General features: G+C 51.7%; 1 protein-coding gene across 1 annotated transcript; it reads left to right on the top strand.

The window, feature by feature from the left end:
- Window positions 1-996: 996 nt before the first annotated feature.
- Window positions 997-23800, top strand: FOXO4 (forkhead box O4). Its single transcript, XM_054388491.1, has 3 exons — window positions 997-1395; window positions 13179-14423; window positions 18237-23800. The coding sequence occupies exons 1-2, from the start codon at window positions 997-999 to the stop codon at window positions 14403-14405; spliced, it is 1626 nt and encodes a 541-aa protein (XP_054244466.1). The 3' UTR covers window positions 14406-14423; window positions 18237-23800.
- Window positions 23801-24133: the final 333 nt, after the last annotated feature.

Raw genomic sequence — 24133 nt, 5'->3', positions numbered from 1 at the left:
CCACAGCCCCGCTCGGCCTGGCCCGCCCACTGCCGCAGCGCGCTCCGCCTGTGCACCCGTGACGTCCGCCCGCTCACCGCCTGCATAACGCTGACGGGATCCAGGGTTTGGGGCCTCTCAGCCACCGCCCCTCTCGCGCACGCCACTGCAGCCGCCCGGAGGCCGCCTGAATAATTTGAGCCTATATTCAGGGCGCAGGGCCGGCAAGGTGCGGCCCAGGAACCTGCCAGCTGGGTCCTCTCACAATGCTGCCCCCCACCTCCTGGACCGCCCCAGCCACTCCCTCGCGGGACGGTGCAGGACCCGGGGCCGAGTCAATTGCGCCAGGAGCCCGGGGCTAGGAACTGTGTGCGGGCCAAGAAAAACGTACATAACGACTGCGCCATACAGCATCCTGAACGAGGCCGGCCCCGGGCGCTGTATGGCGCAGGGCGTGCCAGGGCCCCGGAACCTGGTTGCTGTAGTACTGATCGGGGCTGGGTCCCGTCACGCCTTGTGCTGTCCGTGACGGGACGGCGCGGGGGAAAAACACTGCTCTGCCTGCACACCCCTGAGTAACGCAGCGTGCTCTTCTGCCGGTGGAAACTAAGTTTCCTCTGTAGGGCTCCCGACGAGGCCCTGCCCGCGCGGAGTCACCAGGGCTAGAGACCAGGGAGCGAGTTATGTAAGTGAGGCCGCCGCGGTGCCCGCTGGGAGCTGTAGTCATGCCAGTGCACTGCCTGCCACGCTCACCCTTGGGGGGCTCGCCCCGCTTACTATCGCTCTGCCGCGACGCACGCTGGGTACTGTAGTCCATGGGCCGGGTGGGACCGCCTGCCGCTGTCCTGCCGGGACTACCGCTCCCGGTGTGCTCTGCGCGCGCAGGCGCAGGGCGCGGCATTGGTCCCTGGTAAACAGAGCGGCGCGGCGGTGGTGGCGGGGCTTGGGTTTCACAAAGGGGTCGATGCGCGGCGACAGAGCGGGTTAGACCTAGCGGTGGCTCTAGGGCGGGTGCCTATGGCGGAGGCGGGAGGTTCTGCCGCCGCCCCGGCGACGCCAGACATCGACCCCGACTTTGAGCCGCAGAGCCGGCCGCGCTCCTGTACCTGGCCACTGCCGCGGCCTGAGCTGCCGACGGAGCCTGGCGGCGCGGCTGGCGCGGCGGAGGAGGGTGCAGGCGGCGCGCCGGTGGGGCCCGGGCGGGCCGAGGGGGCGCGGGCGAGCGGCGCGGCGGCGCGAAAGGGAGGATCCCGGCGCAACGCCTGGGGCAACCAGTCCTACGCCGAGCTGATCAGCCAGGCCATCGAGAGCGCCCCCGAGAAGCGGCTCACTCTGGCGCAGATCTACGAGTGGATGGTCCGTTCCGTCCCCTACTTCAAGGACAAAGGCGACAGCAACAGCTCCGCTGGCTGGAAGGTGCGCGGCGGGTCGGGTGTGGGCCTGGGGAGGGACGGGCTTGGCCTTCGGCGGGGCGCCCGCAGCGTGCCGGGGCGGGTGGTGCGGCTGGGGAGAAGCGGCTGCCTGAGGCGCCGTAGCGCTCCCTGCTGCCGAGCCGATGGTGTCGCTTGCCCCGGGCAGCCGCCCGTCCTGGCGCGCAGCTCCGTGCTCACCTGTAGCAACTCGTCTCTAGCCAAGCTCAGCGCACTCGGCGTTGATGCCAGCGCTTAATCTCCAAGCAAGCAGCGTAGCAGCCGCGGGTTCGGCTCTGCCGGGAGCTGCTTGGGTGGCACGAATCTGCTCGCTCATGAATGTGAAATGGGGTCTGGTCAGAGCCAGCCCAAGCTCCATCTCTGTGCAGGTGGAGCAGAGAGAAGTGGGCTTTTCTCGGTGGGTGGTTATGGTATTATTGCCCTTCGTGGCTGCTGCTGGCACCCCCTTTGTGCTTGGAAGGTTTTTCAGGAAAGGAATAAGGGTCAGTTAAAAGACTGTAACTGAGCAGCTGTGCCAGACGAAGCATGAGTTGAAGGGGTTTTAAATATGGTACTGTGGATGTCACTTGACTGTGCTAAAGCTCGGTGTAAATAACTGTTACATAGCAGACATTCTTGGCTTTCAAGAGGCTTTCTTTAAACTGAGTGCTCTGTCCCGGAGCAGTGCCAGTGCTGCGGCTGTGCAGGGACTGGGGACATCTTCTGGAGTTCAGAAAAGGGAAAGTGAAGTCTCAAGGCTGTGTCCTCTCATCTTGGAAATAAGCATGTGTGAAGCTTTTAAAAAGAAGAGCTGAACTCTGTTTCCATTCTCAGCAGATGGCAGCTTGGTGCTCCTTTCTTTTTAGTTAAACGGAGACCAACAATGAGAAAGGGAGATGTGGCTTGCAAAACAGACTCTCAGGCTGTCCTAATAGATTGCAGTGAATGCCATGGTGACTGGAGCCTGAAGGATGTGATCTCTCGCTCTGGCTGTAGCCTGGAGTTGTGCTGAACACCCTTCTGCTTGCAGCCTGCCTCTCCTTTTGTGGCGCTGGTGAGCGGTTCAGCTATGCTGCAGCTCTGCAGGAGCTTGAGCCAGTGAGGCTTAGGGCTTGTGTCGCTCCAGCTGTGTGTTCCCCTGCCTGCCTGCCTACCTGAGCAGTAAATCAGCACAGGAAATTAATCTGGAAAGAACAAAACGTGAAATCCCCAACTGGCGTTTTCTGGTAGGTTAGTTTGCAGCTGGGACAGGTCTCTGAAGCGCACACCATGTGGTGCCATGAGTGCAAGTGTTTGCTTGAGAGAGGGGAGGAAGGTGGTGAGAGGGATGCAGCTGGCACAGGTCGTGACAAAACTTCTCACCTTTCCTGTTTGTTTGGCTCCCTGGCAGTTCCTGGAGAGTGCACAAGGTTTGACTAAAACTGACTTGACTTTTTCACCCACCCACAGTCCCCTGTTCATGCAGGTTGAATCCTCCTTACAAAGATCTGATTTGGGACATGCTTGGGTGCATTTCCTTTCTTTTCAGAAGATTTGGTGGTCACACTGGAGGACAATTCTTGCTTCCACAGGCTGGGCATGCTGTGCAGGTCCTGCTGCTGCTGTGTGCAACCACATTCGTTTGTGAGGCAGCACCTGGGACTGGTGCATTTTCTCTTCAGGGAGGTGTCTGTATCTGGCAGCAGTGCCCCAGACTTTAATACAGAGTTCGGTGTGGTTTCTGAAGTGCATCCCCAGGTATCTCATGAGGAAGGTGGAATATAATGAAGTGTCCTGCTGGACTGGGTACTGAAGTAGGTAGGCTTCTGGCTTCTTGTTCTGTTCCGTTCATTCCTGTGTAACAGGGCTGGCAGCCTTTGGCTTTGCTCTGTGCTTTAACAGATTGAACTTGCAGACAAGCAGAGATGAGAACTTGTGCAGGTACAAGGATACAAGGGTTGAGGTCCCTACTTCAGACACTGTTGCTGTAGCTGGTTTTTGGTTTTTTTATCTGTGACTTTTCAATGTGTAGTTTTTCGCCCTGGGAATGAACTAACTCAGGCCTGTCTTTAGTAGAGGAAGGGAACAGATACTTCTTGCTAGAAAATATGGAGGAGAACAGAATGCCAGCAGCTGTAGTGGGAGTCAGCCTGTCTTATGCTGAGCACAGTTTTAAACCCTGGGCTTTAGCCAGTAGACGGACGACCATGATGGCAATGCAGCTGAAACTGTTTAAATGCCAGGAGAAATTCTCCTAAACCCTAAATTTTCAACAGCTATTGCTGCGCAGGGGGTATGTGGTTCATCTTAGGTGCCTGTGGGGACGCAAAGCCTGCTGCCATATTCCCTCTGCTGTTTTAAACCCTGCTCACTCTCAAATCATGTTGGCAGAGCATGCCCTATCCTGTGTGACCACAGAGCTCTGACTTCTAATCTCGCTTTATGTTAACATACAGAGATTTGCAAGAGGTTTTGTAGTCCATTGCATCAAGGTGCATTAGATGAGGACAGGTTAGACATTTATAGTTTCAACCCTCTGAAATCAACCAAATCAGTTCAGTTTGGTTTTGTGGCTTTGGCCTGATAGGTGTGTTGTATTTAAAACAAACTGAGTAAACAAAAGATGCCTCCTTGACTGAGGAATGGCCCTCTTTGTGGTTTTGTTTTGGTTTCAACATTCCATGTTATTTTTAGAGCTGTGAAACTCCAAATCCCCTCCCCCTCCCAAATTTTTAAAGGACTTTTTGAGTTGTTTCAGCTTTATTGGTTTCTCAGTTTTGAACTGTGTGAGTTTGGATAAAGGAAATTAATGTGGAGCTGCTGCTAAATGCTGATGTAGCATTCTGATGCCTGTCAAGAGTGTGTACTACAGCTCCCAGAGTTACGGAATCATAGAATGGTCTGGGTTGGAAGGGACCTCCAAAGCTCATCCAGTCCAATTCCCTCCTCCCCCCTCCCCCCCGCAGTCAGCAGGCACATCCTGCACTAGATCAGGTTGCTCAGAGCCCCGTCCAGCCTCACCTTGAGTATCTCCAGGGATGGGGCCTCAACCACCTCCCTGGGCAACCTGTTGCAGTGTTGCAGCAGTTGTGGTGTTCCTGTGTTGTTTGGGCAGAACATACTGATGTGTGCTAGTCATACTTAGTGTAGTTCTAACAGGAAACTTCAAATGGGGGATGAAAAGAAACTCATCCTGTAGCACTTCTTGAAAAGCACACTTCAGTTGCCACAGCAGCTCCTTTAGAGCTTGCTAATTACTGCCCAGCTGCCATCCTCCACTGTAGGGGAGGAAGGGGAATGGAGCTGTTAGGCTGCCAGGGTGTAACCTGAATGCTGGAAAAATATGTTTTCCAAGAAGGTGGTGTTCTTGAACCGCTTCAGGTGCTCTCTAAGGGAGAGATTTGCTGGGTGCACAGCCTACCCTTTCCCTGCAGTAATTCAGCTGAAGTTAAGAATTAACCAACCCTGAAGGCAGAAGTCTCTTTGCTGGGGTGTGTTGTGGGGCTTCTTTGTAATCATGGAGTCACAGAATGGTCTGGTTGGAAGGGACCTCCAAAGCTCGTCCAGGCCAAACCCCTTGCAGTCATCAGGGACATCCTCCACTAGATCAGGTTGCCCAGAAGCCTGTCCAGCCTCACCTTGAATATCTTCAGGGACGGGACCTCAACCACCTCCCTGGGCAACCTGTTGCAGTGTTCCAGCTCCCTCCTGGTGCAGAACTTGTTTCTCACATCCAATCTATAGCTGATCTAGTTTGAACAGTTCTGCTGCAGCCTTCTTGTAGCCCACTTCAGGTACTGGAGGCTGCTCTAAGGTCAGCCTGGAGCCTTCTCTTCTCCAGGCTGAACACCCCCAGCTCCCTCAGCCTGTCCTCATAGTAGAGGTGCTTAATCCTCCCCTTGGTGCTCTGCAAGCTACTTTGTGGATAAGAGGATAATATCTTCTGGCTTTGAGATTACTTGGGGTAGGAAGGTGTTTAGTGTTTTGAGTAAAGCCCACTGAAGCAGTTTGCACTGGTGGGTGAATTTCTTGCAGCCGGGAGTATGAGCAGGTTTGACACAGCCATGTTCAGCACTGGTCTTCCTCAGGGAAACATGGTGTATGTTTTCCGAAAGCTGTTGTCTGTCTTTGTGTGGGAACAGACTGAATTTTAAACCCATCTTTTTCACCCTTCACTGAAGCCAAAGTCAGACATTTCTTATGCATGCATCAAAAAAAGGATAAAGGATGCTGCAGCATTGCACTGGTTACAGGAGGCAGACAGCACAGCTCTCTGCTCACTTGGGTTCAGATGTGTACTTGTGCACACATGTGCAGCAGTGGCTGAATCATTCTGCTGGTCTGAAACAGAGGGTGTCATCCAGCTGGAAGCTCATCTAGCTCTTCATCTTTGTTACAGTGGGCAGCATCTGGCTTTCAACCCCTTCCCTGCTTGTCTGATGTGCACATTACTCATAGCTGATCTTAACTGTTGACCAAGTTGGTTCGGAAATCTGTCTGAGGCCTCTCAGATGCTTCCTTGCATGTACCTTGCAATTTAGTTTATGGTGATAGTGACTTCACATGGCACTTTGGGACGTGCTTTAATGTCTTGGGTTGATGATTGGACTCAACGGTCTTAGAAAGGTCTTTGTCAACTGAAACAGCTCTGTGACTCACTGGCTTACAGTGCTGTAGTGCTGGCTCTGAAGGGTCCCTGGCCTCTCACAGAGCTGAGGATGTCTGACCTCCTGGCACAGCATGCACAGAGCTCATCATGGAGCAGCTCATCATGAGGGCCTCTGGAGCTGCTCAGTGAAAGAGAATAAGCCAGCATGCAAAGGCAAAGCTGTCCTCTTCTGAAGTGTTTCTGCTGTGCTGCAGCTGGTAGGTGCTGCCATGTTATCCTGACACCTTGCAAAGAGATCCCAGCTCAGTGGATCCAATATTAGAGGAGCACTTGTTCTGGGAAAGTTGATCAGTGTGCTGCCTGCTGTTCTCCCAGCTTGTGCTCTTTGTCTCTGCAGTCAGACCTACACAAAAGCAGTGGTCAGTTCCTAAAGCAGTTAACTTTAGCTGTCTGCTTTTATCCAGCTGGGTTGTTCTGGAGTCTGCCTGTGTTCTTGAAGGTTCTTTGGCTCAGATTTGTGAGAATTGTGACTTCTTAACATGGACAGGTAAGGGCCCAATCACTATCAGGAGAGGTTTATTGGTGAAATTAAAGAAGCTCTTAATCTGGAAAGGAACGCTTTACTCAGGGTTCCTTTTGCTAATGATGCTTTAGAAGACATTCAAAATATTTCCCTGTATGTGCTCACTGAGGCATGACTGACTTGCTGCCATAAAGCAAAAGGAAACACAAAGCTGCATCTTAACAAGGTATAATTCTGCCTGACCTTCAGCCTGCTGCCGGTTTGCGCATGGGGATGTTTAGTTTGGACCTCTCTCTGCTGCACGAAACCACCAACCTCAGTCTGTGAGGAAAGAAGGTTCCTTTCTGTTGCCTGTACTGACAAAGTCCACACTGATTGCTCCAAGTTCATGTGTGAAGTTCTGCAATTCCCTGTTAGATCTTGTCACACTAAAAATGCAAGAATCCTGGAATGGTAGGGGTTGGAAGGGACCTCCTGATCATCCAGTCCAACCCCCCTACCAGAGCAGTGTCACTCAGGACAGGTCACCCAGGAACACATCCAGGCAGGCTTGGAATCTCTCCAGAGAAGGAGACTGTCTGGGCAGCCTGCCTCAAGGCTATGTGACCCTCAAAGTAAAGATGTTTCTCTTGATGTCGAGGTGGAACCTCCTGTGTTCCAGTTTGTCCCTGTTGCTCCTTCTCCTAGAATTGTGCATTCTAAGTCAGGCCGGAGCAGTGATGTCGTTGCTGCCAGTGTTGGTGCTTTTTGAGTCCAGCTAACCTTTAGTGGTGGTGTAGGTGCTGCTTTCTATAAAGTTGGGATTCTTTTGGTGTCTTAGAAGTCGCTGCTCTGCAAGGGGAGAGTGGCTCTGGCTGTTGGGATCCAGAGTAGCTGGAGGTAGGTGAAAGCTGCTGGACTCTTGCCATTGCCTGGTATGCATTTGTGTGGCGTTAGCAATGTGCTCAACCCCAGCAGCCAGGAAATGTTGTGTGCCCCAGCTGCTGACAAGCTGACTGGGCTTCCTTAAATCAAGTGAGAAAATAGTGAACAGAGGCTGAATGGGGGCTGTCTAGTGGCTGTAGTGAAGAGTCTAGCATGGAGACTTGAGCAGCACAAGTGGATTTTGTCCATTGGTCTTTCTTTTAACAGAGTCTCCTGCCTTTTAATCCCATTAGTCCTTAAATGGTCTGGCCACAGCCAAGTAGTCTGGCCTGGATGAGGGCCTGGTGGGGAGGGAGGAAAGCAGCTGAGCATGGCAGAATGTTGTGGACAGGAGAATGGTGAAGTGCTGGGTATTGGAAATGAGGCTTTTGGTGGTGTATAGGAAGAGGGTGATGGTGCCAGTGTGGGGTCACCAGGTGTCCTGTTTTTCAGGTGGAATAAAACTTACTGATGTGGGGTCAGCCATGGTGAGGGCCTACCACCATCATGGACACACAGCCATGTTAGGGTGACACCAGCAGCCCCTTCTCCTGCGCAAGGTGTCATGACCTCAATAAGCACACAACTGATTTTTGTCTTGTTTAAAGCCTTAGAGCATATCTGACCCCTCAAGAGTGAGGGAGAGTTTGCCTTTTGGCAGAAGTCTGTCTGCCCCATGCAATGCAATGCAAATTACCTGAAGATTTTGGTGCTGATTTATGCTGGAAAGCTGCTTTGCTGCAATTATTCCTTACAGCATGGCTTCATTTTCCACCCAGTCTTCAGAGAAGGCTGCTCCTGGCCTGCGGAAAGGACTTGTTCCAACAGGTTTCCTCTGCTCTATCTGATCGTAATCGTTGTGTGTGCCTCCCTGGCTTGGTAAGCTTGTAAATTGCTCTGCTCTCTGCTTTTTAGAGCTAGAATTGTCTTCTTCTGGGCTCCCATTGGAAGTTTGCAGAAAAGAAAATGTTCTTCCTAAGATGCAGCTCCCCACCTGCTCAGCTGGGAGCCTGTGCCTTCTGGAAGGGGACTGCTGGGCTCTGCAGCAGTTGTTTACTTGCTGGAGTGTAACTTTGCAGAATCTCTGCAGTGAAGGCTTTTTGCTGAAGCTTTTGGAGCCAAGTGGCAAGTGAGCGCTGAGACAGGCACTGACAAATGCAGCAGGTGGGTGTCCTTCCCATGCAGCCCCCTGGGAATGCCATGGCAAACGATAATGCAGCCTGAACACAGGCTCTGGAATATTCTCTGTGACCATATTCTTCGTGTGCCTCCAAGACAGCCAGAATGTTACAGGGGCACCTGCAGACGCTCTGCTTTGCCATTTCCCCACACCCCCCTCTATTTTTTTTTTTTTTATTGTCACTCATTCTTGAGAGAGACTTTTTATTCGGGAATCTGCTGCCTCTCTGGTTTGCAGCAGAAACTTGGCTTTTCTTGGGAGAACGCCCCTGGCATTAGGGAGCAGTTCTGGTGCCCACAACATAAGAAGGACATGGAACTGCTGCAGTGGGTCCAGAGGAGGCCACAAAGATGATCAGAGGCTGGAGAACCTCCCCTATGGGCACAGGCTGGGAGAGTTGGGACTGTTCAGCCTGGAGAAGAGAAGGCTCCAGGGAGACCTGAAGAGCAGCCTTCCAGTACCTGAAGGGGCTTCAGGAGAGCAGGGGAGGGACTTTTGACAAGGGCTGGGAGTGCCAGGATGAGGGACAATGGCTTTGAGCTGGAATAAGAGAGACTGAGACTGGAGAGGAGGAAGGAATCCTTGAGAGTGAGGATGGTGAGAGGCTGGCACAGGTTGCCCAGGGAGGCTGTGGCTGCCTCCTGCCTGGAGGTGTTCAAGGTCAAGTTGGATGAGGCCTTAAGCAACCTGGACTGGTGGGAGGTGTCCCCGCCCTTGGCAGGGGATTGAAACCTGATGGTCTTGAAGGTTCCTTCCAACCCAACCCATTCTGTGAGGCTATGAATGTCCAGGCAGATGTGGACAAGCACAGCATTTTCAAAGCCTCTTTCCTGTCTCTCAGCATAGCTTGTGCTTGGCCACAAGCCCTCTGCTAGTGCAGGTCTTGCACTGCTGTTGCATGGATGAGCTTGTCAGCTCTGCTGGGCCGGGCACAAGAACCTTCTGTCACAGCAGTGCTTAGAGGAAGGCACATCACAGGAGGGTTGAGTATAAGCTTGTTTTTAGTGTGAGGAACCCTGAAGTCTGAACAAACCATCCTGAATGTTGTGACCTGCTCTGAGTGAAACTTCAGGTTTGCATTTGTTAGCCTTGGCCTTACCCACAAACCTGTTTAGTCCCCTGGAGAGGCTGTCACTGTCCTCTCTGTGACCCATTTGTGCATTTCCCATAGGCTCTCGTTGTGTATGGCAGCTGTCCATGAGGTTGGCCAGGTGGGACTTCTGGTTGTGCTGCCAGCCTCAGTGGCTAATTCCCCATCTTGAGACCTGTAAGTGCTGGGCACCGATGCTGCTGGGGGGCAGGCCTGGTATGATGACAAAAAGTGTTCCTGTCCTTTAAGTAGGCCTGGGAGGTTTTATCAGAGGGGATCAATCCATGTTGTGGTAACTGAGCTTTAGGAAATGGTTTGTGTGTGCTGCTGGCCATGTCTGTGTGGCTGGTCCATGGATCCTAGCCAGTATACAGAGTGATTGAGAGCTGGTGGGTGGCCACAATAAATGTCTCTAGCCAAACTCTAATTTTTGTCATAGTATCTATCATGTCAGAATGGGTTTGTCTGAGCGTGGTTTACAGACTCATCTTTGTTCTCTGATGAGTTAGACACAGGTTGGCTCTTTTCTCACTGCTACATTTGAACACACAGCCATAAGAACCTCTGTGAGATACCTGAATAAAAAGCAGTGACTGCCCCTAAGTAGCTGTTGAAGAGGTCCCTAAGGATTTGAAGGGTTCCCACCTGTGATTCTTCCTTCAGGTCATACTTCCTTATGACCAGAGGTGTTGCAGAGCCAAGACCTGTTGTGTACTGCAGGTGTACAGACCAGCTGGGATCCTCCAACACTGATGAAGCTAAGCATTTAAAAGTTCATGTCATCTGTGTGTGCCTGGCTTGAGCTGCTTGACATGGAGAGTGGAAATAACGTCAAGGTTGCCTAGGTGACTGAACTCTTTTAGTTTTAGTTTTCAGTGCTCGATCCCCACAGAGAGGCAGTTCACAAAACAGGCAGAGATAAAAGAAGCAGGAAAAGTACTTTTCAAGGAAGGACAGGACTGCCTTTGGATAGGTTAGCCCTCTGAAGCAGCTGTGGAGAGTCAGATGCTTGTGTTATGGGAGGGCTGAAGATGAGGAAGGGAGGGAATGGTTGAGCAATTACCTGTTTCTACAGCTCTTGCCACTTTCCTCAAGTGGTGCCAGCTCTCTGGAGGCTTCAGTGTTACTCAAAATGCTTGTGGCTGTGCAGTGTGCCTTTGCTGCCACAGGAATGGAAACCTGGCTGTAGCAATGCAGGAGGGAAAACCAGGACCTAGTTGTGGAAGGTTGAAGTCCCGAAGTTCCATTTTGCAGAACAGAGCTAGGAGGTGGGACCTTACTGTGTAGCAAGCTGCTGGCCCATTCCCCATAGGACTGGCTGTCATCGGGAGCTCACAGGTGACTTTCCCCAGAGTAAGTTAAGAGTTAGTGACAGCCTGCTGGTTCCTACTGCTGCAGCAGTACCCAGGTCAAGGTGCAGGGTTTTTCAGCACTGCTTCCAGCAGCCTTCATCAGCCAGGGTACCAGTCTGAACCCTTTGCTTGAAACTGGAAGGAAAAGAAAGGTTATTTGAAGCAGATGCCAGGCAGGAGGTTTGTGTGGCTGTCACTGAGAACAGCTCAAGTAGTGCAGCCCTGTAACAGCACTGGCTTGTGTTCCATCAGCTCCTGTCTCTGCAGTGAGCCCCTCAGGATGCTCTCAAGTAAGAACTTGTGTATCCTTTGACACTGAGCACAAGCAGCAAATCTTCCCCAAGTCCCCAGCAGTCAGAGGTTAAAATGCTGCAGGATTCCCACACGTTCTTCCCTCTCCGTGAATACTTTCCACCCTGCCTGCACTGTTCACCTCCATCTGCTTTGTTCTAGGATAGTGCTTTTGATGAGATGGCCAAAATTAGCATGGTGAGAACTTGTCCAAGAGGAAAAGGGTGGGGAGAGGGAAAGCAGCAGGCAGGAAAGAACTGTGTTCAGAGGTGATAGGGAAGGGTGATGGGTGACAAGAGCACAGTTAACTGTTCAGAATGAAGGGAGCCTGTGTGGGAGCTGTAGGCTGCCTTTTAATTTGTGTGGAAAAGGTGTTGCTTTTCAGCTGCTGTCATGCTGCCAGTACAAGCAGCTTTTACTGAGTGGTAATTTGGCCATCTGAACAAATTAAATGCAACCATCAAACAAATGTATGTCACAGGCCTCAAGGAGAGTTGGTGGAGGAGCTGCTCAAACAATGAGATTATTGCTTGTGGATTCTAAAATGCCAGAGTTTATCACTTGAAGGATTCAGTAACACATCTGTTAGCTTGCTGTTTGCAGCTAGACCAAAAGAAGGGAGTTGGAAGAGGCAAGGAATCTGTGCTGGGCCAGAGGGAAAGATGGGAGAGGCTCAAAATGCCACCTACTGTGTGCTGCACAGCTTACCTCACCAGGAACACATTGGGAACTGGCCTGCAGAGGGAGGCTGCAGGCTCCAGCATTGCTGCTCTGCCCTGCTGAGACCACACCTCCAATGCCATGTCCAGTTCTGGGCTCCCCAGTTCAAGAGAGACAGAGACCTGCTGGAGAAAGTCCAATGGAGGCTATGAGGATGGTTGGGGAACTGGAAGTTCTGTGCTGTGAAGGAAGCTGAGAGCCCTGGGGCTGTTTAGTCTGGAGAGGAAAAGGCTGAGAGGGGATCTGATCAATGCCTATTAATATCTGAGGGGTGGGGGTCAGGACGAAGAGGCCAGGCCCTTTTCAGTGGTGCCCTGTGATAGGACAAGGAACAATGGATACAAGCTGGAACCCAGGAGGTTCCACCTCAATGCGAGGAGAAACTTCTTTGGTGTGAGCATGCTGGAGTCCTGGAGCAGGCTGCCCAGAGAGGTTGTGGAGTCTCCTTCTCTGGATGTATTCCTGTGTGCCATGCCTTGGGTGACCCTGCTCTGGCAGGGGGTTAGATTGGATGATCTCTGGAGGTCCCTTCTAACCCCTAATATTCTGTGACTCTTGTTCCACATAGCCTCTCTCTTGTTTCTCTGCTTTGGGGGTGAGGATGGTAATGGACATGTTGAATTAAGTGTGTTTCGCTATTTCTCTTCACCCAGTTTATTTGGTTCACTGCTCTGTTCAAACTCTTCCGAAAGCTGGCTGTATAAAAATGAAGAACTTCAGCCAGGGTTATGCTGGCTGGTGGGGGTGGAAGGGTGGAAGCAGCAGTAGCTCCAATTCGGTGAAGCTCACGTTGAAGCTGCAAGCTGTGTCTGGGAATTTGCTTACGTGCTCCGTGGTGTGCTCAGTCTTCTGCAGATCCCGTACGGTCTTGGAAAGTTCTTTTGTGTTGGTGTTTTGCTACTTGTCAGCTGCTGGTTGTCATGGTAGTTTCACGCTTGGTGCTGCAGTGAGATGTGGCACTGCTTGCTAGAGCTGTCAAGCATGTCCAAGCAGAAAGAGCAGGTTGTCTGGGTGGGTCTTTGTTAGAACTTTCTTTGCTGGATGCTGTTGGAATGTGTTTATGCTTGTGAGGTTTCTAGGTGGGGGGTGTGTCAACCATCAGCTCCTAACATCTTGCTGGTTTGTTGTTTTTTTTTTTTTCAGAACTCTATTAGACATAACCTGTCCCTGCACAGCAAGTTTATTAAAGTCCACAATGAAGCCACAGGGAAGAGCTCTTGGTGGATGCTCAATCCCGAGGGCGGTAAAAGTGGAAAAGCACCAAGGAGGAGAGCTGCCTCCATGGACAACAGCAGCAAACTGGCGAAAGTCAGGGGGAAGGCATCCAAAAAGAAGCCTCCTCTCCAGGCTGCTCCAGAATCCACTGCTGACAGTCCCGGCTCCCAGTTTCCCAAGTGGCCTGGGAGCCCGTCCTCAAGGAGCAATGAGGACTCTGAGGTGTGGAACACCTTCCGGCCCCGCACCAGCTCCAACGCCAGCACCATCAGTGCCAGGCTTTCCCCTATCCTGACTGAGCAGGATGACCTCCACGACGAGGAGCTGCTTCCTTCTCTGGTCTACTCCAGTGCATCCAGCAGCGTTCCACCAACTGTGACTGAGGAGCTCGAGCTCATTGATGGGTTAAATTTGATGTCTTCCAGCTCATCTGTGTTATCTACCCAACAATCTGCCTCGGGTGGACCGATCCAGAGAGATTCCAGCTTTTCCTTGCGGCGCCCACGCGCAGCTGGTCAGAGCACTGCTTTTGGCAATTCCCTCTTTAACCCTGTTGATATCTCGCTGCAAAGCTCTGTCAGCCATTTCTCAGCACCTCAGACCTTGGAAGCTCTCCTGACCCCCAGCTCTCCACCTCCAAGGGATGTTATGATGACTCAGGTGGATCCGGTTCTCCCGCAGACTGGCAGCAGGATGAGCAGCCGAACTCTGCTGCTTCTAGGTGGACAAACCACCCAGAGCAAGGTGAGCTCAAGCAGTCCACGAGGAAAGCCTGCAGAGCAGCAGGCAGAACCGGTTGGTGCCATCAGTGTTTTGCCTTCAGCACTCCCCATAGTGACGTCTCCTCAGAACACTGCCAGCATCACCAGTTTGAAGGCTCCAGTTTCTGCAACAGCTGCCCAGTCGGTCCAGCTGTGCAGTCCTCTGCTTCTTTCTTCTGCTAGCCCTGCTCCCTTGGGATTGAACCAGGACAGGTTCCCCATTGACCTGGACATTGACATGTATATGGAGAATCTTGAATGTGATATGGATTACATAATCAACAGTGAACTCATGGATGGAGAAGGACTGGACTTTAATTTTGAACCCATTCTGTCTACTCCCAGCTATCCCAGCACCTCACAGGCCTCCAACCATACCTGGGTACCAAGTTAACTTCAGGAGCACAAAAAGGTGGGTGTAGGTCTGTCAAATGCTACGGCTCTCTATGGGGAGCAGCCCTGTCCAGGGGTTCCTGTATCTAGCTCTGCATCACTTAAAGGTCCCTCTTTGGAGCTGCAGGTGCTCTTTCAGTAAAAAGTTTTTAGGAAAGCCACATTCCTTTAGAGAAAAAAGTGTCTAAAGAGAAGCAGATTTAACTCACCAGGTAGTAAACCTGAATGAAACTCATACTGCATCTCACCACCAAAGATGTTGGTCTCTGCCATGCAGTGCCTGTAGCTCTGAACTGAGATGCATGTGCTGGTTCCATACATAGAGACATGGTCCTGTAGACACGAAACAGCTGAACCCAGCCACACACAGGCTGGGTTTCCACCCCAGTTATTGTTATCCTTTCAGAGGTGTGCAGCTGCAAAGTTTGTCTGTGCCCTGTATGGAAGCAGCACAAAATCACTCCCAGTTTTCAGCCCTTCAGCCCTTCCCTTATGTGGGAGAATGTCCCCAAGGTTTGGTCAGCTGGTTCATCAGCATGAACTCCCCAGCTGCTTAGGTACCCATCAGTGAAGTGGGGAACAGGAGATTGCAGTGTGAGTGGACATGGAAGGAGGAAGGATGTGATGCTCCTGTCCCATGCACACCAAAGCTGCCTCTTCAGTGAGCTTTCATAGGTGCACCATGCCAAGAGTCACTGGCAAATGGCAGCCATGAGAACAAGAGTTAAGGATGCCCTCCTCTCTGAGGGGGTGGCACTGATCAGAAGCTCTTTAAGGGGGCAGCTGAAGAATTAGAGAAATGGAGCTGAAGATATACTTGATCCTTGGAGCTCAGCTAGCTAAGAGGAAATGGATAGTGGTGGAGTGGAGCATAGGTTGGACATTGCTTGGGAAGTGCAAGCCTTGCTAAGAATGTTTCCTGGTGAGGAGGCACTTGCTAGTGCTGGAAATTTAACCCCTGCCAGCTGGGCAGGCAGAAGTGCAAACTGCAGATGCTGCTTCAGTCTCAGGAAGCCCCTGAGCTTCAAAATGATGGAGACTGAGTGAAAACAGCATGTGCTCAACCTTAATGCTCTTTCCTAGGCACCTGAGTAACCTGGAGATAGTTGGGACATGGTGACCTCTGGAGACCCATTTCAGCCTAGATTTTTCTGGTGACTTCTATTGCTGTTCATGCTGGAGAACAGATACTAAGTTAAATGTTTCTTCAGTCCAGCCATCCTAGGCAAGTGTTTTGGATCCAGACAGTGAAATGCTGTGCTGTGAGCTGGTGGTGCTTAAGCTCTGTGGCACACTGATACACCACTGCACAGGGACTTCTGAAACACAAATTGAACTCTCTTACTCCAAGTTGCTCCAGTGCTTAGGATTTCATTTATTAGTCATGTTCTTCTGTTAGTGCTTAACAGATCTCTTCACTGGAGAGGATCAATCCAGCTTTTCTGGTTTGTTATGGGGCTTGTTAACTCTGCTCTTGCTGAATTACTCAGTGGCTGTCTTAAATTTAATATCCTGCTGTGTTTTGACCTGATGGAGCAAGTCCAGAGGAGGCTACAAAGATGATCAGAGGCTGAAGCACCTCTGTTGTGGGGACAGACTGAGAGAGTTGTGGCTGTTCAGCCTGGAGAAGAGAAGGCTCCAGGCAGACCTCAGAGCTGCATTTCAATATCTGCAGGGGACCTCCATGCAGGCTAGGGAGGGACTGTTCAGAAGTACTGTGGGGACAGGACAAGGGACAATGGTTTGAAAGTGGAGCAGGGCAGAGTTAGGTTGGACATCAGGAGGGAGTTGTGCGCAGTGAGGCTGGTGAGACACTGGCACAGGCTGCCCAGGGAGGTGGTTGAGGCTTCATCGCTGAAGGCATTCAGGGTTGGCCTGGCTGTGTCCCTGGTCAGCCTACTCTAGCTGGAGGTGTCCCTGCTGCCTGCAGGAGGTTGGACCTGATGACCTTGAAGGGTATCTTCCAACCTGATGTGTTCTGTGAATCCCAGCTTCAGGTAGAATATGGAAATTCAGTTCTGATTTCAAGGATCCTGATTTCATCATCCTTCATCCATTGCTGTGTTTGCAAGTTAGCAGCAGAGCCTGTGGCCTTTGGAGCCTTTCCTCTGGGTGCTCTTATGACTGTGTTTGGTTTATTGCTTTGCTTTACCATGCCATGCTAGGGCAGCCCACTGTGTCTGCATGATGTGTTCCACAGGAGTGTTTTCAAAAGGCATACAAGCTGTGCTACAGCCCAGAGTGCAGTCACTGCCTGCACAGACAAGATCTCTGTCCACAGAATACCAGGCAGTGTAAAGCAGAAAAGCTGAGGGAATGTTGATCAGAGGGTAGGGTCTAGTATTGGTATGGATGTGCTTACAAGGGCAAGCAAGAACTCATACAGCTATGGTTATGTTCTTGTTCCATGTGATTATTCCATACTTAGAAATTAAGTTGCTAAACAGAGGAGCTAGCTAATGGTAAAAGTCCTGGATTTGCTTTATTCCATGTCTGAAGTTGCAGAGGTGCTTTTCAGAAAGTTTGTGGGTGACACCAAGCAGGTGGTGTGGATGACAGGCTGGATGGAAGGGATCCATCCAGAGTGACCTGGACCTGCTGCAGAGCTGGGCCTGAGCCAACCTCATGAAGTTCAACAAGGCCAAGTGCAATGTCCTGCACCTGGGTCAGGCCAGTTCCAAGCACAGATTCAGGCTGGGTGAGAAGGCCTTGGGGGTGTCAGGTGGTGACAAACTGCCCAGGAGCCAGCACTGGTCCCTGGCAGCCCAGCAGGCAGCTCTGAGCTGTGCTGCATCCAGAGCAGGGAGAGCAGCAGCACAGGGAGGGGATTCTGCCCCTCTGCTCTGCTCTGCTCACACCCCACCTGCAGCACTGCCTCCACTGCTGGGGCCCCCAGCACAAGAAGGACCTGGAGCTGCTGCAGAGGCTCCAGAGGAGGCCACCAAGATGATCAGAGGGCTGGAGAAGCTCCCCTGTGGGGACAGGCTGGGAGAGTTGGGTCTGTTCAGCGTGGAGAAGAGAAGGCTCCAGGGAGACCTCAGAGCAGCCTTCCAGGACCTGAAGGGGCTCCAGGAGAGCTGGGGAGGGACTTTTGACAAGGGCTTGGGAGTGTCAGCGTAAGGGACAGTGGCTTTGAGCTGGGAGAGGGGAGACTGAGACTGGAGAGGAGGAAGAAATTCTTGCAAGTGAGGGTGGGGAGAGACTGGCACAGGTTGCCCAAGGAGGCTGTGACTGCCTCTTGCCTGGAGGTGTTCAAGGCCAGGCTGGATGAGGCCTTGAGCAAGCTGGGCTGGGGGGAGGTGTCCCTGCCCATGGCAGGGGGTTGGAACTGGATGAGCTGTGAAGTCGCTTCCAACCCAAACCATTCAGTGAATGTAGGTGGATTTGTAGGCAGATGTGGGATTTCCTGATGGGTGAACATGAACAGCTCCCATGTGTGAGCTCTAAAAATGCCTTTCTTTAGTCTTTTCCCTACCAGTTGATATTTGTGACTGTTTAGGGTGCTGAGTAGTTTTCCTCTTCCTTGCTGCTTTTCTGCAATGCCTCTGGTGATAGCTAAGTCATTCCTGAAACCTCCTTACCTTGCAGAGCTTCGTTGGTGCCCTCAGCTTACAGGAGGAGCACTTACTCCTGGCCTCTGCTTGTCTGTGAAGTGTGGAGCTGAGCATTTTCCGTTGATCAAGGTCTCTTGTGATCTGTGTTTGTTCCTTGCTGGAAGTTGGTGTCCTTTGAGCAGCAGGAGCTGAGTGGTAGCAATGAGCTGCTTGTCCATGCATCCAGGAACCCCGTGGAGCTGAGATCTACCTGTTCACTCTGCTTTTCTTTTTCCCAGTGTCCTTCAGGTTTTGAACATTGGGTTCTGACTTCACTTCCCACCCCTGACAGAGAAAAGCATTGGAGCATGTTGGATTTACTTTCCCTGTACACCATGCCTTGGGCAGAAGGGACTGCCCACCTGAGCAGATGGAGCAACCTGCACCTGGCTGCAACAGGAGGGGATTCAAAATCATCCTGTTCTGTGCCACAGCTCTTCCGACAGACCTGACCCTGCCTTGGAGCACCTGGGGAGAACGTGGGCTATGCATGGCCAGAGAGGGGCCCTGGTAAGAGCCTCAGCCAGAAGACTCTGTGCCAGGAAATGGTGCTCTCCCATGGGAAGAGTTGGGTTTCCTGCAGGAATCTTTGGGTGGCTGTCCTCTCTCTGCTACAGCAGCAAGTCTCCCAGTGCCTCTGGGGCAAGCGCTTGGATATTTTCACAAAGCCATCAGATGTGCACTTGGTGTCCCACAGACTCAGAGGGACTAGAAGGAGCTTGGTGGAAGACCTGTGTGGAAAGGGTTTGCTGCTTCAGTGTGCCCATCCCCTGAGCACCCAGCCTCGATCTGCATGGGAGGGGATAGGAGTGGTGGAGAAGGCTTCCTCTTGTCCACCTGGATGGAAGGGGAGGCTGCTGAGTTCTTCACTGTGCCAATTGAGCCCCACTGAATCAGAAGCATGTTTTGAGAAGCCCCCATGCTGTTCTCAGCACTTTCCCAATACACCAGGCTGCTGTAAAATAAGCACAGGTGCTAATAGCTATTTCTGGCACAGAAAATCGTTTTCGGTTTGTTTCTGATCAATTTTGCTACAGGAGAGAAATGGAGAAGCCTGGGTGTGGCCTTAACAGAGCCCTGGTTGCTTTTCAGAAGGGCATTTTCTATAGATTAAATATTTTTTTACTAATCTGGGAACTTTCTACAGTGAATTGAAGCCAATGTTAAGTGTGTCCCCATTAGGTGTGGTAGGCATCTCTCCTGAGGAGGAGGTACCAGTGGCAGAATTCTTCTGCAGAGCTGTGTGAGGGACAAGTGAATTTGCTGTTGGATAATGTCTGTGATTGAGGGGATTGAATTTGCAGGTCCCCATGGTTTCCAGCCACCTTCAGAAGAGTTGTATGTTATTGTAACCTATCTGTAAAACTAGCTGCAAATGACATAGCTTTTTCTAAACCTTTTAAAATATATATTTTAATTGAAAATGAGATTATTGGATTAAAAAAAAACAAACAAAACAAAACCCCCAAACAACAAACACCACCTTTGCTGCGTCTGTCCCCTGGATACCACATAACACTAGGAGATGGGAGGGGACAGGCCTTGAGGCATTTTGGGCCAAGAAGTTGAAAATGTCATTGGGAAAGGGGGAAGGCCACAGCAGTGCCACTGGGGAAGGAAGGACTGCTCTGGGCAGAAGTGGCAGGTCCCTGTGTGGTGGTGCCACAGCTGCTCAGTCCCTTCCTGGCCTGCGCACTCCCTTCTAGCCAAGAGTCTGACCTGAGGGATCTTGCTGAGGTATGGCTAGTGCTGGGAACTTGTAGCCTGTAGGCAGAGCCCTGGGGATGCACCTGAGATCCTGACCTCTCTGTTCTTGAAGGACAGAAGCTAGGAACCAGGAGCTTAGCTCAGAGCATTAGCTAGTGTGTTCCAGTCACCTTTCTGGTGTTTCAGAGGCAGGATCTGGCAGGCCTGGTACTTTCATGGTGTTCTTGTAGGCTTCGTCTGGCAGGAAGCCTCTGCCATGCTTCTGAAGGTGGCAGTGGCTTCTGTGGAAAAGGTTTGGATCATGCAGTGGAATGCACCATGCTGTTTTGTCACCTCCTCTGCTCTGCTTTCTTGGCTTTCATTTCATTTTTGAGTGGAGATATGGAACGGGAGTGGTTGGTCTGGTTACCTGCAACAAGGAGTCTTCAACAGTCTTTCCTTTGATCTGCTCTGCCATCAGAGCTTTGGAATAGTTTGATAACCTTTGCTTTGCAGGCTGCCTTCATGGCAGACCTCATAGTGATATGGTTAAGATGTTACCTACGGTCTTCATGTCTGGCCACACCTCATTGTAACAAAAAGGCAAACCCTCAACATCAGTGCGGGCTGGGGGTGATGAGATTGAGAGCAGCCCTGCAGAGAAGGCCTTGGGGGTTTTGGATAGGAGAGAAGATGAACAGGAGCCAGCAATGGGCACTGGCAGCACAGAAGGCCAATGGCAGCCTGGGCTGCATCCAAAGCAGCATGGCCAGAGATGGAGAGAGAGGATCCTGCCCCTCTGCTCTGCTCTGGGGAGACCTCACCTGCAGGGCTGTGTCCAGATGTGGAGCCCCAACACAAGAGGGACATGGAGCTGCTGGAGAGGTTCCAGAGGAGTCCACCAATATGATCAGAGGGCTGGAGAACCTCTGCTGTGGGGACAAGATGAAAGAGTTGTGGCTCTTCAGCCTGGAGGATGAAGGCTCCAGGCAGACCTCAGAGCTGCATGTCAATATCTGCAGGGGACCTCCATGCAGGCTGGGGAGGGACTGTTCAGAAGTTCTGTGGGGACAGGACAAGGGACAATGTTTTGAAAGTGGAGCAGGGCAGAGTTAGGTTGGACATCAGGAGGGAGTTGTGCACAGTGAGGGTGGTGAGACACTGGAACAGGCTGCCCAGGGAGGTGGTTGAGGCTCCATCCCTGGAGACATTCAAGCTGAGCCTGGCTGTGTCCCTGTGCAGCCTGCTCTAGCTGGAGGTGTCCCTGCTGCCTGCAGGGGGTTGGACAAGATGACCTTGGAGTATCCCTTACAACCCAATGCAATCTGTGAAGCTGTGGTCCCAGGCCTTGCTGAATGAGTGATGTGCACAGCTCACTGCAGTTAGTTCATTCCACAACTGGGCAGATCCCCCTACCCACAAACACCTCATGGTATCTGCTACACAGCCAGCCCTCCTGGGGTGCAGCCAGTGACTCTGGTGGGATGTATGTTGTTTGGCAGATGCCACCTTTCAGCTTGGACCCCAAGAGGAAAGGAAACCCGTGACCTCCAGAGCAAGCTAACCATCTGCCAGTGCTCTGCAGCCATGTCCCAAGGGACAGGACAGCAGCATGTGGGCACATTGTGTGGGAATCCTGAGCCATTCCTCATAGAGACAGAGCCCAAAGCACTGAGAAGGACAATGCTGGTTACCCAGTGCTCCAGACCTGCAGATCCATGGTGAGCTGCTGCTGACTGGGCTGGGCGGTGGGGCAGAAGTGCTGTCTTCAGCCTGTCCCAAGCTGTGCACTAGGTGTGACAGCACTGGGGCCCTGGCCTGATGTCTGGCTGCAGGGAGCCTGGCCCTGAGCACTGGGTGGTGTTCAGCCTGTTCAGCTGAAGGACCTGCAGTCCAGATGCACAGGCTCCTTGTGGTTGGTGCCCACCAGTGAGAGCTCCTAAGAGCGGAGCTCACACTGTCCTTTATTAAGGAACAGGGCACTGACCTGGAGCTTTGTTGTTTTTTTTTCCCCCATACTCTCAGGCCAGGCTTTTGGGGAATCTCCTGTCCTGAGGACAGCGATGGAGACAGAGGCAGCTCTGGCTGGAGTGCAGTGTGTTAACCTCTCTGTCTTGTGGCAACCCATGCAGGTGCTCTCTGTCTCCTCTATACAACAGACCTGGTTGTGGTTGAAAAGGCCCAAGACCACGCTGGTGCTGAGGGTGGTGTTCAGAAGACTAACAATGCTCTGGGAGTGCTCAATGAAGCACTGGTGCAGAGCTGCAGGCCCAGGCAGGCAGATTGGCTTCTCTCTGGATGTGCAGCAAGGTAGCTTCAATCATGGAGGCAGAGGTGCACAGTCTGGGAGTTCTTCAGCTCCTTCTCAGATAACTTCCATAGCCTAAATCTTGAGCTTTGCTCCTCTGGAATATCTCCTGATAGGACACCGGAGATTTTTAAAGTTCCTCAGCTGCTGCTTGCTGCAAGGCTGTGCCTGGCAAGGGATTGCTTTTGTATTTTTGCCTAAAGTGTTTGCTACTGCCTGCTGCTGGATCAGGAGAGTGTCTTGCTGGGTCTTCATGCACCAGCAGCACTGCAGGCCCCACAGCAGTTTTTGCTCTAATGAAGGTTTGGGCTGGGATTTTTGAGAGCAGCTATGAGCTGCTTAGGGAGAGAAGAGGCCGGTAAGGTGGACTGATGCTTTTGGATAAGTGGCTGAGGGGAGTGGGCAGGGGAGCCTCGGCATGAAGTTTCCTCATCCTGTGAGGACTGCAGGCAACCTGTGGCAATGTAAAGCTCTCATGCAGCCTTGTGCTGCTGAGAGTAACCAGACCCTTGGATCCCAGCAGAAGGCAGACTCGCTGCTTCTACTTGCACCGGAGTTTAGCAAATTGCTGGAGCCTTCTTTTTTGTAGCTTCAGCATAATTTACACTACTCCCATCTTCCTGTGAGAGCCTGCAGCCCTTAATTGTCCTCCTTGGAGTGTTAAAAACATGTCATCCTCTTCCCTGCACTGCTTTAGAAACAGCAGCTGAATCATCCTGGGAAGCGAGAGCAATGAAGGCAGTGAGATCTATTCCAGAGCCTGGGAATGCAGAGTGAGGTTCCTACTGAAGCAAGTAGCACTAATCAGCTTTTCCAAAAGAAATGCCCAGAAGGCTTTTATATAGATCATAACTTGTTACTTTTCTCACTTTGTTGTTTATTTATAGTCACAGTCAAATGCTTCAGGGCTGGCCTTGCTCCAGGAACCTGAGTTTGGTTAGAGTGCCCTGGGAGTGGTGTCCTGGACTGTCACCAAATAAAGTGCAAGTTTGGACCCACTGTCAGAAACCCCACCACAAATCAATCAGCTCTGGGACATGAGCAAGAACAAGTAGAGCTTAGGATTTGTCTCTGTGGCATCAGCAGTTTGTTCCAATTAATGTGGGGAAAAAAGTGGGGACTCCTGAGGCCCCAAAGATCTGACCCTGTGAAAGCTGAGTAGCCTGTGGGAACCCTGCTGCACAGCTGCTCCCCTTCACCAAAGGGATCCCCTCTACAGTGGTCTTTGTCTCTTCCCCACACCCTGATGTGTTTGTAGTCAAGGGACAGCAGTCTCTGTTGGAATCCAAACTGCATCTGACACGGTGGTGTTAAAGCAGGGAGAAGAGGCACTAGGAGCTGAAGGAGCTGCTGGTGGTGCATTTATGGTGCTCTGGCTAAGGCAGTGTTCTGGAGTGTGGTAGAAAGCTGTGTTCACAGCTGGGGCTGTGGTGCTCCCCAGGGTGTCTTGAGAGGTTTGGCTAAATAGAAGATAGGTCACTTCTGACAGGAGCCTTCTTCATGAGGCAGGGGAGTGGTGCTGTGGGATGATGCTTCCAGCACAGCAGTCTCCAGGTGATGCCATCCAGCAAGGGTTTCTGCATTGCTAGCACAGACGTCTGCTGCACACAGGGCAGGCACCACTAGCTGACAGTTTCCAGCCCATGCCCTCTGCAGGCTTTCACCCATTTCAACCATTTTTTACAGAATAAATCTCTGCTTTTGCTGGCTCTGTAGCAGTGTAACTTCTGAATCATTGCAGGCTCTTTGTTACCATCTGTGCTAGCAAGACTGTAGAATGTACTAGACTGGGGGGGAATGTTTGACAAATAAAAACCTGTAATCCTCTGTTCTGTGTCTCATGAGGTTTGTTCTGCTTCTTCAGGGAGGACTTTTTTTTTTTTTTTTTCCTCCCTCCCCTTGGTTTCTTTCCTCTGCCCTGCTAGCTTAGGCCAGAGGTGGAAGAGTCACACTGTGGGAGCCCACAGTGGGTAGAGCCTCTCATTACAACTCAGTGGCAGTGCATGGGGACCCTTAACTTCTGCAGAACTAGTCTGGAGTTACCCTAACCCCTTCATTCCTTGCCCTTCTAGACCAGTGTGCTGAGGGTGACAACATTCATTTTATACAGACACATTCAAACACTGAGTGTCAGCAGCTCTA

This window comes from Indicator indicator, chromosome 17 (assembly GCF_027791375.1).
Source record: "Indicator indicator isolate 239-I01 chromosome 17, UM_Iind_1.1, whole genome shotgun sequence".
NCBI lineage: Eukaryota > Metazoa > Chordata > Aves > Piciformes > Indicatoridae > Indicator > Indicator indicator.
The sequence above is the reverse complement of the archived record's forward strand: the minus strand, read 5'-3'. Positions and strand labels throughout refer to the sequence as shown.